The 13,486-nt window shown below is 46.8% G+C and overlaps 3 protein-coding genes across 3 annotated transcripts; 1 reads left to right on the top strand and 2 right to left on the bottom strand.

The window, feature by feature from the left end:
- Window positions 1-1,083: 1,083 nt before the first annotated feature.
- Window positions 1,084-3,534, top strand: LOC102717389 (ammonium transporter 2 member 3). The gene is made up of 3 exons (XM_006644889.2): window positions 1,084-1,734; window positions 2,286-2,571; window positions 2,761-3,534. The coding sequence occupies exons 1-3, from the start codon at window positions 1,084-1,086 to the stop codon at window positions 3,303-3,305; spliced, it is 1,482 nt and encodes a 493-aa protein (XP_006644952.2). The 3' UTR covers window positions 3,306-3,534.
- Window positions 3,535-4,623: 1,089 nt separating this feature from the next.
- On the bottom strand, window positions 4,624-8,062 carry LOC102717110 (BAG family molecular chaperone regulator 4). The gene is made up of 4 exons (XM_006644888.3): window positions 7,571-8,062; window positions 6,473-6,735; window positions 6,234-6,380; window positions 4,624-4,999 (listed from the first exon to the last, which is right to left on the bottom strand). Exons 1-4 carry the CDS (start codon window positions 7,746-7,748, stop codon window positions 4,802-4,804), a joined length of 786 nt encoding a protein of 261 aa, XP_006644951.1. The 5' UTR covers window positions 7,749-8,062; the 3' UTR covers window positions 4,624-4,801.
- Window positions 8,063-12,202: 4,140 nt separating this feature from the next.
- Window positions 12,203-13,266, bottom strand: LOC102705590 (transcription factor LAX PANICLE 1-like). The gene has a single exon (XM_006646387.3). The coding sequence runs from the start codon at window positions 13,166-13,168 to the stop codon at window positions 12,488-12,490; it is 681 nt and encodes a 226-aa protein (XP_006646450.2). The 5' UTR covers window positions 13,169-13,266; the 3' UTR covers window positions 12,203-12,487.
- Between the last annotated feature and the right edge of the window lie 220 nt (window positions 13,267-13,486).

Genomic DNA, 13,486 nt, shown 5'->3' with positions numbered 1-13,486 from the left:
GGCTCTCCTCACGATCGAATTGATGCCAAATTAGTCCTCTTCTTCTCTAGCTATCGGAGGTCATGGTGATACATGTATGTGTATGATACCATAGGAAGAGCATGACGTATAACATGCGAGCCACCACTCCTAAAGTTTCTTGACATCGTGGACTCGGCCACAACGCTTGCACACTCCTGCACAAGCTGCTCCATGGTGGATGGCGTCGACTATGTTGACCTAATGTACAAGTTGTTGCTTTGCAGTGTTGACCTCTTGGGATATGGAGTGAGGACAGAAAAAGTCTAAATATAAAGTTTCTCTTTCAATATGGATAATACTCTATTTTTGGAGGATATAATGAAATGTCAGTTGGAGCAATTTCACGTACTCTATTTTTAGAATATAAAATATGATGGAGTATGTACTGAGAATGCTCTTAAATTCCAAAACGTCAAGAACTTCTAGATATTCAAGACTAACATGCCAATATTTTGAGAACTAGAGGGAGTAGTTACCGCAAAACTTTGCTAATTTAAAGTCGAAGATATAAGTGGTGGTGTGGCCTCCTCTGCTCCTCATGACTGGGAGAGAGACACGCGCGCGGTCCCAATAGAGCGAAGACAGGAACATGTACACACGCCATGATTGTATCCCTTATCGTTTTCAATACAGAAAAGAAGACCCCCATGGCTTCCGACTATCAAAAGCAAATTATGCACGCCAACGTACCAACGCGAGAAACAACATGCGATCAAGTATCAACAACGACGTCGAGAAAAAAAAATTGCCGTGGAATCGTGGAAATCAGGTGGAGAAAAACAAAGAGAGGAAAAAACGCACACGGAACGCTCAAAATAGTACCAGTATTAGCAAGCCACTTGGGCCCGGCTAGCGTTGACCTTACCGGCTCGATCGCCATTGGTTCATGCCGATCACGTAGTGCTGCTCTTCCCACTCAAATTCCACGTCCACCAACCGCCGCGCGCTCCGCTGCCGCCGCGCCGGCCTGCCTATTATTAATCGCGCCCCGCGTCGCCTGTGAGCCGCGTCGCGTTGCACGGATTGCGTCGGCCACGTACGTCGACGGAGGAGTGAGTGATTATGGCGTCGCCGACTCGGCCCGGGCCGTACATGCCGCGCCCACCGGCGGTGCCGGAGTGGCTGAACACCGGGGACAACGGATGGCAGCTGGCGGCGGCGACCTTCGTCGGGCTCCAGTCGATGCCGGGGCTCGTGGTGCTGTACGGCAGCATCGTGAAGAAGAAGTGGGCCGTCAACTCCGCCTTCATGGCACTGTACGCGTACGCGTCCACGCTCATCGTGTGGGTGCTGGTCGGCTTCCGCATGGCGTTCGGCGACCGGCTGCTCCCGTTCTGGGGGAAGGCCGGGCCGGCGGTGACGCAGGGCTTCCTCGTGGCGCGCGCGTCCGTCCCGTCCACGGCGCACTACGGCGAGGACGGCGTCCTGGAGTCGCCGCGCACGGAGCCGTTCTACCCGGAGGCGTCCATGGTGCTGTTCCAGTTCGAGCTCGCCGCCATCACGCTGGTGCTGCTCGCCGGGTCCCTCCTCGGGCGGATGAACATCAAGGCGTGGATGGCGTTCACCCCGCTCTGGCTCCTCTTCTCCTACACCGTCTGCGCCTTCAGCCTCTGGGGCGGCGGCTTCCTCTACCAGTGGGGCGTCATCGACTACTCCGGCGGTTACGTCATCCACCTCTCCTCCGGCATCGCCGGCTTCACCGCCGCCTACTGGGTAATTACCTAAGCTAGCCCCTCTTCCACTTGCAACGTACGGGCGCGCGGTCGGTTAATTTTCCTGTCTTTTGCCTGGTTGGATTTTCGTTGCAACTTCTGGCGGTTCGGTCTGTCACGAGCCGCCAGGTTTTACTTTTTCCGTTGTGCTCACGGGTCAGGATTTAGTACGTGCGCCCGTACATATTTGTACATGTGACCGGCGGACTTTGTGGTGAACGTTAATTCGGGGGCACGCACGGTCGACGCAGCTCACGGAGTCAGCGCGCGTGGTAGACTGGACGGTCACCTGCGTGTATTGTTCGAGTGAGACCGGATTTGGACACGGATGACATGGCTCGAGCCTTATTTCCTCGTACCTGCAAGAGAGAGAGAGAGAGAGAGAGAGAGAGAGAGAGAAAGAGAGAGAGAGAGAGAGAGAGAGAGAAAACTGTGCCGGCTCGGCCTGGAGAATCCAGATTCTACTGGGGCAGTGTTGAGTTGAGGCACAGAAATCTCGAGGTGTCAAGTTGTTAATCACGTAACGCGATGGGTCGATTTCTGTCATGACAGGTGGGCCCGAGGCTGAAGAGCGACAGGGAGCGGTTCTCGCCGAACAACATCCTGCTCATGATCGCCGGCGGCGGGCTGCTGTGGCTGGGCTGGGCAGGGTTCAACGGCGGCGCGCCGTACGCCCCGAACATCACCGCGTCCGTCGCCGTGCTCAACACCAACGTCAGCGCCGCGGCCAGCCTCCTCACCTGGACATGCCTCGACGTCATCTTCTTCGGCAAGCCCTCCGTCATCGGCGCCGTGCAGGGCATGATGACCGGTCTCGTCTGCATCACTCCCGGCGCAGGTATCAGCTGCTTCTTGCTGCTACTGCCATCTTTGATCAATTCTACGATCCAATTAGATCAGTAATTTAGAACTCCACTATGATTAGCGAGCTGCCTAGCTCACATGGTTTCGTTCACGAGGTCGTTGAGCTGTCCATTCGTTAATTAATTCAGTTGGATCAACGAACTGGTTGTTCGATGGCATGCAGGTCTGGTGCACACGTGGGCGGCCATACTGATGGGCATCTGCGGCGGCAGCTTGCCGTGGTTCACCATGATGATCCTCCACAAGAGATCGTCGCTCCTCCAGAAGGTCGACGACACCCTCGCCGTCTTCCACACCCACGCCGTCGCGGGGCTCCTCGGGGGCCTCCTCACGGGCCTGCTCGCCACGGCGGAACTCACCGCCGTCCACACCCACATCCCGGGCTCGCGGGGCGCCTTCTACGGGGGCGGCATCGCCCAGGTGGGGAAGCAGATCGCCGGCGCGCTCTTCGTCGTCGTCTGGAACGTCGTCGCCACCACCGTCATCCTGCTCGTGGTCGGCCTCGTCATCCCGCTCCGCATGCCCGACGAGCAGCTCAAGATCGGCGACGACGCGGCGCACGGGGAGGAGGCCTACGCGCTCTGGGGGGACGGCGAGAGGTTCGACGTGACGCGCCATGAGACGATAAGGGGCACCGCGGTCGTGGACGAGCCGATGGATCATCGGCTGGCCGGAATGGGAGCGAGAGGAGTCACGATTCAGTTGTAGGGGTGAATGGTGACAGAGTGAGCATTTTTGTTGCAGGCTTGCCGCCCTGCAGCTAAACTGGACACTGACCGCACACGTTGATCTTGCTAGCTGCAACAAGCTAGATGGAGCACAGTAAAACACACGCTGCTTTTTTTTTTTCTGGAGTAAATCAGGATTCATTTGTGAGTAAATCAAGATTCATTTATGGGTAGTGGCAGGGCTGATGGTTTGACTTTTTTATTAAAAAATAAACGATATATTTGTAAACGAAAATAGTTTGGAATAAATTTTTATATATGTATTTTTAGTGATCTAAAAACTAAGACTAAAAAATAAACTTTAATAAAAAACTTAAAATAATTATAAGCTTAAGGTTGAAATATTTAAATTTTGATTTATAATTAGAGGCAAAGCGAAAAGATGTATCGTGTCGTGTATTTGGGGTTCCAATAGATAAACAAGCTTTAACCCTCGATTTTTCACTTCTACTTATACTTATAAGACAACATTTAAATTCACACGTTAAATTTAGAGTTGTTTTCACCTTATTTTTTCACTTCTGCTTATACTTATAAATTTAAATTTTAACATTAAATTTAAAATTTATTTAATATTTCTTCGTCGTAGTTTATTTTTCAGCAATAGCTTTTATACAATGAGAAATACATATATAATTTTTTTATTCACAAATTAAGTAGGTGATATGTCACGCACCGGGGTTCCAATAAATAAACAAACAATAAATAAACAAACATTCACTCTTGTCTCTTGTCTTTCTACTTATACTTATACTTATAAACCAAAATTTAAATAATTTAAATGCTCATATTAAATTTGAAGTTGCTTTTATCCTTATCTTTCACTTATGATTATACTTATAAACCAAAATTTAAATTTTAACATTAAATTTAAAGTTGATTTTAAGGTTTCTTTAGCTAAATTTAACATTAAATTAGATTTGATTTTAAGGTTTCTTTAGTGTAGCTTATTTTTGAGCCTTAGCTTATATATCATGAAAAAAACATATATAAAAACTTTATTCACGAGTTATTTTTGTTTTGCAAACTCGTACGAACAATCACCCTTTTCGCTAGTTTTTTTTAATATATAAGGAGGTTTCATTGCGTTCGGTGGAATATACTGTGAATTGATTTCGCTCCGTTTGCTTAGGAACATCTGAATATATCTCACAAGTTGAAAACTGAAGAGCACGCATCCGCATGTGGACGCCTGCACTCCTGCTATGATGAACCACTCATATTTGTGGGCATCAGCAGAAGCAAGACTGCAAGACTTCAGGACACAGCATGGGGCATGGCCAGTGCAAACTGAAACATGACAGCCTAACAGATCACCTAAGCAATTCATCACCTTGTACCATTTGATAACATCGCACAGGCAGTGCTAGCAAAAGGAGTCAAACTTCTTGCATATACACAGCAATTGTGTGCCTGCGAAGGGAACTTAATACCCGATCTCACAAGTTAACGATACAACGAGAACGCAATCCGATGCTAGTCGAATTGCTCCCAGTCAGTGTTGATTTGTGTGGAAGAAACCCGGGGTGGGGGTGCATTCAAGCTGCCCATGCCGTTGTCAAACGTCTCCCACTGCGTTGTCACTGAAACAGATTTGTTTTGATCACTAAAGGGATTGGCATTTCTCGCCTTCAGCTTATCCAACGTCTCTACAAGACTCTGGATTCGGCGTACCTGCAAATGCAAGTAATTCTTGTGAGGATCTGTAAAACGTACAACGTAGTAGCACGCATGGATCTTCAGTGACTAATACTTTATGACAACAAAATTTTTGCAGCAGGGACCAAACCCAATGCCAGATGGTCATGGCAGCAGAAATCACTGTGAAGCAACCAAACCAACTACATAAAATTCAAAAGGATCAAATAGACAAAATAAGGATTTTTAAACTTAAGAAACAGAATGTGTTTTGACTTTGTTAATGTGTCACAATACACGTAAGCTGATTAAAGCTTGGCTCAACAATCTTTTTTAAGCAAACTGCATATGCTGACCATTTTACTGATCTTGTTCTTCTATATACATTGCAACAAAATAACCCGAGGAACAATATATAAGCTACATGCAACATTTCACTCTTGACCATTGAAGGCCCTATCTGGCAATATTTTCTCCCGAAACCAACACTAATGAATGGTATAAACCTGAGATATATCAAATATCAGACTAGGCATTTGTTATCTATAACCTCCAGCAGGTTTTGCACTAAAAGCTGGATTTCAAACCACAGCGCTATGTTAATGTAGGCTAAGTTCTGTAATGTAGTTTTGCCCTACACAGATTACAAGCCTCAGGCGAAATGAACTGTCTTAGTGAGGAATTACTCAAGCCCCGTGCACAATTAGTTCAATACCCATAACCAAGAAATTAATCCTTGGAGTAAGGGGGAAGGTCAAGTCAGACAAAAGAAACTAGAATTAGTCCTGGAAGGAGTTGGGAAACATCCTCGTGATGCAAAAGAAGACTATATCATTCAACATAGCGGAATAGATAAAAATCAAGCCTTCATTACTAGATATGCCATGATTCCATATGTATATCTGTTCAAGGCTTTTAAGCCACGGCCCTATAAGTGGCATTGATAAGATTTATCACCACAGGTTAGCGATGCTACACTACATGGTAAGGTAAAAAAAATCCATCATCAGCATAGATGTGTGTCGACTGTCTGTTTCATCAGTAACTAGTAATAGCTGCATCTCTTGGTGCAAGTGTGATTAAATTTTAGTAAATAAAAGGAAATCAGGTTTGAGTAATAATATGTGATAGCTATTTATCAACAGAAAATAATCAATCTGGAAAGTCTAGAATTACCAATATTTGAGCCCCTGTACCAGTACTAATTGAATTTATATTATATATGAGATAAGCCAGGATCAATCAGGTTGAGGTGTATAATGCACTGTACCTCAGCCTTCCTCTGTGCCCTTGCTTCTCCCTCTGCCTCAATGCCATCGAGTTTCAGCAGCTGCACCATAAGCAGCTCCGTCAAGACAACAAACTTTTTATCTTCAACCTTTCTCCCTGCAAGCACACTCTTCTCCAAATCACACACCTAGTAATGGGACAAAACAAAAACCGTATTAGCTCCATGATATAAGGAGTAAATGCCTTACAAGGGAAGCTGGAGAAGCATTATTCCTTCACCTGAACAGAGAGATCATCAACTTCAGTTCTGACACGGCTAACAGCCTCACAAGCCCTCATCATGCTCTCGTCCATAATTACCGGCTCCGACCTCAGCTCTACATGGGCAGGGGCAGACTTCTCAAGTAGAAGCAGTTTTGCTCCATCCTTGACCCCAGCTGTATGCAGGAACTCGTTGTCACTCTTCTCCTTCCCACGGAAGAATAGTCTCTGCCTTTCAGGCTCCACGCCAGTAGACTGGGTAAGGACTCTCTTCAATTCACCTTTATACAAAAGAGTGAACAATCAATCCTAACAACGTGTTGAAGAAATGGAAATCAGTTCCCTCCAAGCAAGCAGTTCATGATGTACCGGTTCTGCAAACTACATCAAAAACTCAATAACAGAAGACTTGTTTCAAAAGTTGAACTCTACCCAGATGTAACATTGAGCCTCCATTTGTACAGAATGAATAAATTCAGGAAATCATCCAATAGCCTTAGTTGAGAGGTTGAGCCAGTCCGTGCTCCTGTTTAACTAATACAGCAGTACCACGGTAATTCAGTGTGGGCCTAAATGGTGAGCGGATATAGCATGACGCACAGACATGTCGTCAAATATACACTTAAAAACTAGTATAATTTTTGTCGCCATATACCTACGTACGTCTGCTTGCCACAGTCCAAGAGGATATAGTTAAAAGAGTAGGACCATGATCCATCCGCCTGCCCCCTGCCACACAACCACATATTGCAATTCTCTTGTTCTGAATCTAGATTTGTTTAGCCATCCAGTTTGATTCACGGAGAAGGATAAGGACGATACGATCGTATTAACTGATTCGACGAATTGCCGGTTGACTGGTCAAGATCCATAGCTCAATGAAATATAGCAGATCAAGCATGGTGGTCGCTGCGGTAACTAACTGGGAGCGGCAATTCGTCGTGCACTTGCCGGGCAAGCTGGAATGCTTGCTCACATAAAAAATACTAATCGAAACGGAACCGACCACGAGGCATCCTCCTCCTCGTTACAATCGCTAGCGAGTTCACGAGGAGTAGGAAGAGACGAGAATTGTGAGTAGAAAGGAAGGGGCGCGGATCACGGGAGGCGACATACCGAAGGTGGCCTGCGCCGGCACGGCGACGTCACGGAAGGAGGCGCCGTGGGAGACCCTGAGCCTGACGGCGGGCCCCGTGTCGCCGTCCCTGCGCTGCACCAGCATCCCGCCCGGCCGGACCTCCCACTCGCCCTCCGCGTCCCTCCCGCCCGATCTGCCTCCACCGCCGCTCATCATCGCCGACCCCAGCGCCTTTATGCCCCCCTCTCCTCCCCCCTCGCCTACGGCCCACCGATTCGGACGCGGCGAAAGCGACGCGCGGCCGGAGGGAAGACGCGAAAAGGAGAGGGTGGGTTTGGTTGCGCGTTGCTGTTGCGAAGGGTGGACGGCTTCCTCCCTCCCTTCCCCTCCTCCCGGGTTCCTTCCCCTCCTGAGAAGCAAGAGCAGCAACAGATGGAGGAGAAAGGATGCGGAGCCAGCGGCGGCAGCAGCAGCTAGCAAGCGAGATTTTGTGAGGCTTTTCTTCTCCAAGTACAACTTTGGATTCTCGCGAGGCCGCAGGTGGGGGTGGGGTGGGGGAGCGGAGGGGGAGGGGGCAAAGGACAAGGCGAAGGCCGGCTCGCTGGCGAGGCCGCGTCGCGTGCGTGCGTGCCTCCGCTGCGGATAGGACGGGAGAGTTCGGGTGGGGTCGAGAGGGGCCCCCTGTGACACGTTTGGCTCGCGAGATCGCTCGCTCGCTGGCGTTCTCCGTTGCGCAGCGCTGCTGTTGGGTTCCGTTCGGTGCGCCTCGTCTCGTGTCGCACCGCGTCGAACTCTCTGGTCTCCTCGGATTGACCTACGAGAGGGGTAACGGTGTGCACGGTGTAGTGAGTGGTCTTATCCCATCCGTGTACATCATCGTTGGTATGAAGGAGAGGAAGAGCGAGTTTTCGTAGAGCGAACGTACCCTTATGCCCCAAGCACGTTATGCAGGTTCCATTATTGTTGTCGTCAATTCATGCAACCATCTTTGCCTCTCATTCCGTCGAGCCTCTCGATCTGCGTTGGTTTTTGGGAGGTCGATTCTTTAGTTGCACGTTGAGGTTGCCCTTGATGCTATCCTACCCAAGTCCGCATCAGATTGCATTTGTGCGAGGTGGAAATGAGTGGTAATTTCAAGACTAGATTTGTGGTGTAACATTATTATCCGATGAGTGAAAGAAGTGAGAGGTAGTGATAAATAAGTTGTCCGGCGAGGAATTTAGGGTTGATTCTATATTATTTTCTAGATTTAGGTATTTTTTAAAAAAAGATTATACCTCTTTATAATTTGATAGAATGCACAGACTGAGATACAAAATATCAGAGACCGCTACCATAAAAACATAATGCTACGTTTAAGGCGGCATGCGTTTTTAAAAGAACAAGATCTTGGATGAGTGGTCTTTATAATTGAGACCACTCGAATGCAGGAGCTTGAAATTTGATTGCCCAAAGAGCATGCTCTGCTTCTTTGCCTCCCCTAAGGGCTCTAGCTTAGGCATGTTAATTTAGCCGCAGGTGCTTAGTATAAGTTAGTTTTGATTTAAGAACATACATTAAATATTTCATGCGTCGCGTATTATAAAACTTTCTGATCTTTTCTACATTTATTTATGTACTATCAAATCTAGACATATATATAAAATATATACATTAATATCTGTATAAATCTGGACAAATCCACGCGACAATCTAAACCTTTTATCTGTACGCAAAATACAGCACCATAAGGTTGTTTGTTTTTTTTCCACTTTTCGTACAAGAACAAAATCTCAATTTTGTTCATTGTTGTCGTCGCACACTTGATTAAAAAAATGAACGAGAATTGAGCTGTCATGAACTCATGTTTGGTGTGCCTAATACCTTGTCTTGATCAATGACCGATGATCCATAAACCTCATAAATAAGGCCCACAAACCGTGATTACTCAATGATGAAAGACTTTGTAGTACGGCTAACATGGCAGCATTGGTTGCGCCGACACCAGACTCCAGCTAGCAGTGGTAAGTCCAGTGGTTACAAAGTGGCAGTGAGTACTATCTTTTTTTTTCCTTTCTAAAAGTAAGTTTAACTTTACACGATGATTGTTTCAGAGTTCATGGCATATTAAAACTAGGTAAAGTGAGAACAATTGCATCGAAATTTAATAAAGTGATTGATAATAGTTTTCTTAATGTGTATTGGTAGGTATGAAATATACATGAAGTGATTTTAATTAGTACGGACCACATTTTGTGATTTCGTTGGTGATAGGTGGGGCCGGCGAGATAATTTATGAGGCCCACGGGACACTGCAAGTCCTGGTGAGCATAGAGTATTCTGATAGTAGTTCGATCGAGGGATTTTTCTTATTGAATGTTACCAAAGAATCAAAGAAGGATCCATGCATGCCTTGAGATAATAGCGTGTTTAGTGAAGTCGGAACTCGGTATATATGCACCTTGGCAAGGCCGGTCAGTGGCAGGTCCATGTTCAAAACAAGGTACCAAGGGTTTCTTTGGATCGAATGAAATTTGTAGGATTTTTGAAGAATTATAAAAAACCATTTGAAAATTTTTCTATGAGAATCCTTGAAAAAATTAAATAAGATGCCAAAATTCCTATGTATTAGCCTCTTTTGCACCTAATTTCATAGGAAAATAAGCATGAGCTCAAGCCTCATGTTCTTTTTTCTTCGAGAAATTCGATACAATATCTTCCTTTGTTACTCTAATTAGTCTCACTGTCTCGACTAAATTCCTTCAAAGACGGCCTCACTACTAAAAAACCTCTTTAGGGGATGGCTCATATGTGTTAGTCCATTTACACAATACCTATGTGATATTTTCTACTAGACTCTCCTAGGTGGGTCTAAAATTAAAAATATGGCATCTATAGTATATTATAGGAGTTTGTTTCTTTGAATAAATGGCAGATAAGTATCCATGGCAGTTTTAATCTAACCGATACATATGTACGCTAGTTTTTAAAATGACACATATATTGTATCTTTTTAATTAACCAACACCAACAATAAACCAGTCGAGTCGAGCCAATGGAGGCAAAAAAAAATCCCTCATCGACTACACCTTCATTTCCTATTGCTCTCTCCCTCTGCAATCCTATCCTACCAGCCTCTCTTCTCCCACCTGATTGCCCAACCTTAGGGGTAGCAACCCAAGGCCCAGACCTTTTGGCCGACGACAGTGCCAATATGAGCCCCTAACCTTTAGGCGACAACTTAAGTTTGTGGGTCGCTATATCTACCTGCTACTAGGAGGTTAGGGGCTACCGAAGCTCGGCGATCACCCTTTCCTCTCTCCACTGCCCCCAAAGGTCCTTCTCCATCCACGAAAACCGTCCACTACAAGCGGCGGCTCGACCTAGACGATGCGGTGAGTGGTCGACAAACAGTGGCAGCAACGCCACAACTCGATCTAGGTCCATACGACAACGACGATACCAACAACTCCAGGTCTACACATTGGCGACGTTGGCCACAGCTCTAGGTCCACATGGCAACAGTGCAAGAGCAAGAAGCCCTAGCTTTGTAGCCAAGGACATTGTCCGACCTCTTCACAAATGTCCTCAACAACAGTACTACACTATACTTGCATGTTCATTTTTTTTGTTCCATTTGATGACCTATTCCTCCTTGTGACCAAGTAGATTTATGGATTTGATTGCTTGGAGGAAGAAATCACTGCAATGTTGGACAATAACAATGCGGGGATCCCAGTGAACCACAACATGAACACATTGCATTATGTGATCCAAAATTAGATTCGTGGTGATCATTTTTTCTGATTCTATGACTAACATTTGGCTTAAAGCATCAACTCGAATCGTCGAGTTCTTTATCCTAAAGACTTTTTTATTGTTCTTGAAAAGTATCTAAGTTATCAAGAATTTTAGTATAAATTTTTTGTATCTCAAAGTACCACACTTTTTACACTAAAAAGAGTGGTACCTTGAGGTTTTTTTTAAGGATGGTAAAAAAAAAACTCTTATCCTAAAGGCTCGTTCGTGTTTGTTATTAATCCAACACCAATGAACGTGAAAGGTAGCACCTAATTTGTGCCGGCATAAAATCCGGCACCAATTACCTATCGAAACCGGCACAGAAATACCTTTTCTGTAGTAGTGCCAACTACTAGAAACCGATATTAGTTGCACGTTTACACCAACTTAATGACACTGCTTGCTCGGTCACTACTGACACTGGCCATATACCACTATCACAAATAGTTTTGTCATGGCCTACTATTTTAAATATGCCACGTTCCATTTGGAGCTGCGGGAGTGACCGACCGAAGTAAAACAAACGGAGGGAGTATATACTCACTACGGTCATACAAAAAGTATCACTTTAGAATCCGTGTAGTCAACGTAAGCTCAGGTTTTTGGACATGTGAAAAATGAATTAGCGAAGTTTGTTATGATCAAAACTTCCATAGTATTACACTCGGGGTGCCTGTTTTGGGGTTTCTGTAAAAGGAATAAGTTGGTCATTGTTCTCTTATTGATTTTCAAAATCTTAAAACGACACTTTTTTTTGTAACTAGCTAGGGAAGTGGCGGGAGGTAATATATACATGCTGCAAGTGGAAAGTACAGGAAAGAAAGAACTAACCTTAATTAGAGACAGTAGATCAACTGAAATGGCCAAATAACAGGCGAGCATGCATAGAAGTTCAGAATGGTTCAGGAAACATGCATGCAAAAAAGGTCTGTTATCTCTGCATATTGCTAAACAGAGTGACAGAACCCATGCACGCACATATTAATTCATGCCCAAACAAGACTACAAGAGTCTAATTTAACGGACCAATGCAACCGGTTACATATATCGGTCGACCTAGTTAAAGCTCAGTAAGTAGAGCTAGACGACAGCTAGCAGCCAACGTTCAAACATACGTAAGGAAATTAATTAACCACACCTAAAAATTAAGCTAGCCATTGTCTCACTAGCAGCAGCTAATAAGATCCCTGCACACCGGCCTCCTCGCCGTGTACATTGCACACCGAGTAGCAGGAGGGGTCAGTCTCCTGGAGGAAAACACAGCAAGGCAGCGGAGGCAGCTCATGAGCACCACCGTTCATCAGCTGCCCTGCTGGATCGAGCGCTTGCTGCAGCTGATGAGCCGCGGCGCCGTCGCCGTAGCCCACCGGTTCAGCTGCTTGCACCGGGACCGGCATCTCCAGCGTCATGACGACGTCTTCATCGCCCGAGCCGCGGCGGTGGTGGTTATTCGGCTCCAGCGCCACCTCGGCGTCGGTGAACGCCGCCGCGGCGAAGTCGGCGTGGCAGCCGCCCTCCTCGTGCTGCACGAGCGCGGCCTGGTGCAGGGTGACCTGCGCCTTGAGGAACTTGACGTAGTGGATGGCCTGCTCGAGCATGGACACCGTGTCCATCTTGCTGCCCCCCGGGACGAGGCTGCGGAGCACGCGGAAGCGGTCGCTGATCCGGTGCCGCCGCTCCCGCGCCGCCACGCTCTGGGGGTCGGTCGAGAGCTTGGCGCCGGGGCGCCGCCGCCCGCCGCCCCTCATCCTGCCCTCGCCGAGGCCGGCCGCGGGGAGGAGGTGGTACGGCGCCTGCTGCTGGTGGGTGGGGAAGCCGCGTGGGTCATGCATGTTCTCGTAGTGGTATGGATCCATAGATGACGAGCTAGGCAGCTACGATATCGGACGCGATCTCGGACTAACCGAGTAACACGACGACTGTGTTTGGGTTTGTTTCAGCGTTTGAGCTATAGCTATGCGCGCTTGCTGGGAGGAGGCGACGCGCGGTATTCATATATATACTGCGAGTACAATCGTGTATAAGCACATATATGCATGGTTCTGTTGCTCCGTGTGATTTTTTTTTTGTAACGATCAATTATTTTCACTCACCGTACTGTTGAGATCGTACTCTAAACATTTGGCACCAGCATATAAAAGACGCTAATCGATCGAACCATGACATGCTTATAC

The sequence above is a fragment of the Oryza brachyantha genome, chromosome 1 (assembly GCF_000231095.2).
Source record: "Oryza brachyantha chromosome 1, ObraRS2, whole genome shotgun sequence".
Classification (NCBI taxonomy): Eukaryota; Viridiplantae; Streptophyta; class Magnoliopsida; order Poales; family Poaceae; genus Oryza; species Oryza brachyantha.
The sequence above is the reverse complement of the archived record's forward strand: the minus strand, read 5'-3'. Positions and strand labels throughout refer to the sequence as shown.

Coding starts and splice junctions, on each gene's coding strand:
- LOC102717389 (XM_006644889.2), top strand. CDS start 1,084: ATGGCGTCGCCGACTCGGCCCGGGCCGTACATGCCGCGCCCACCGGCG. Junction 1,735..2,285: donor GCTTCACCGCCGCCTACTGG/GTAATTACCTAA, acceptor CTGTCATGACAG/GTGGGCCCGAGGCTGAAGAG. Junction 2,572..2,760: donor CTGCATCACTCCCGGCGCAG/GTATCAGCTGCT, acceptor GATGGCATGCAG/GTCTGGTGCACACGTGGGCG.
- LOC102705590 (XM_006646387.3), bottom strand. CDS start 13,168: ATGGATCCATACCACTACGAGAACATGCATGACCCACGCGGCTTCCCC.
- LOC102717110 (XM_006644888.3), bottom strand. CDS start 7,748: ATGATGAGCGGCGGTGGAGGCAGATCGGGCGGGAGGGACGCGGAGGGC. Junction 6,736..7,570: donor GCCGGCGCAGGCCACCTTCG/GTATGTCGCCTC, acceptor TTTTGTATAAAG/GTGAATTGAAGAGAGTCCTT. Junction 5,000..6,233: donor GGGCACAGAGGAAGGCTGAG/GTACAGTGCATT, acceptor TTGCATTTGCAG/GTACGCCGAATCCAGAGTCT.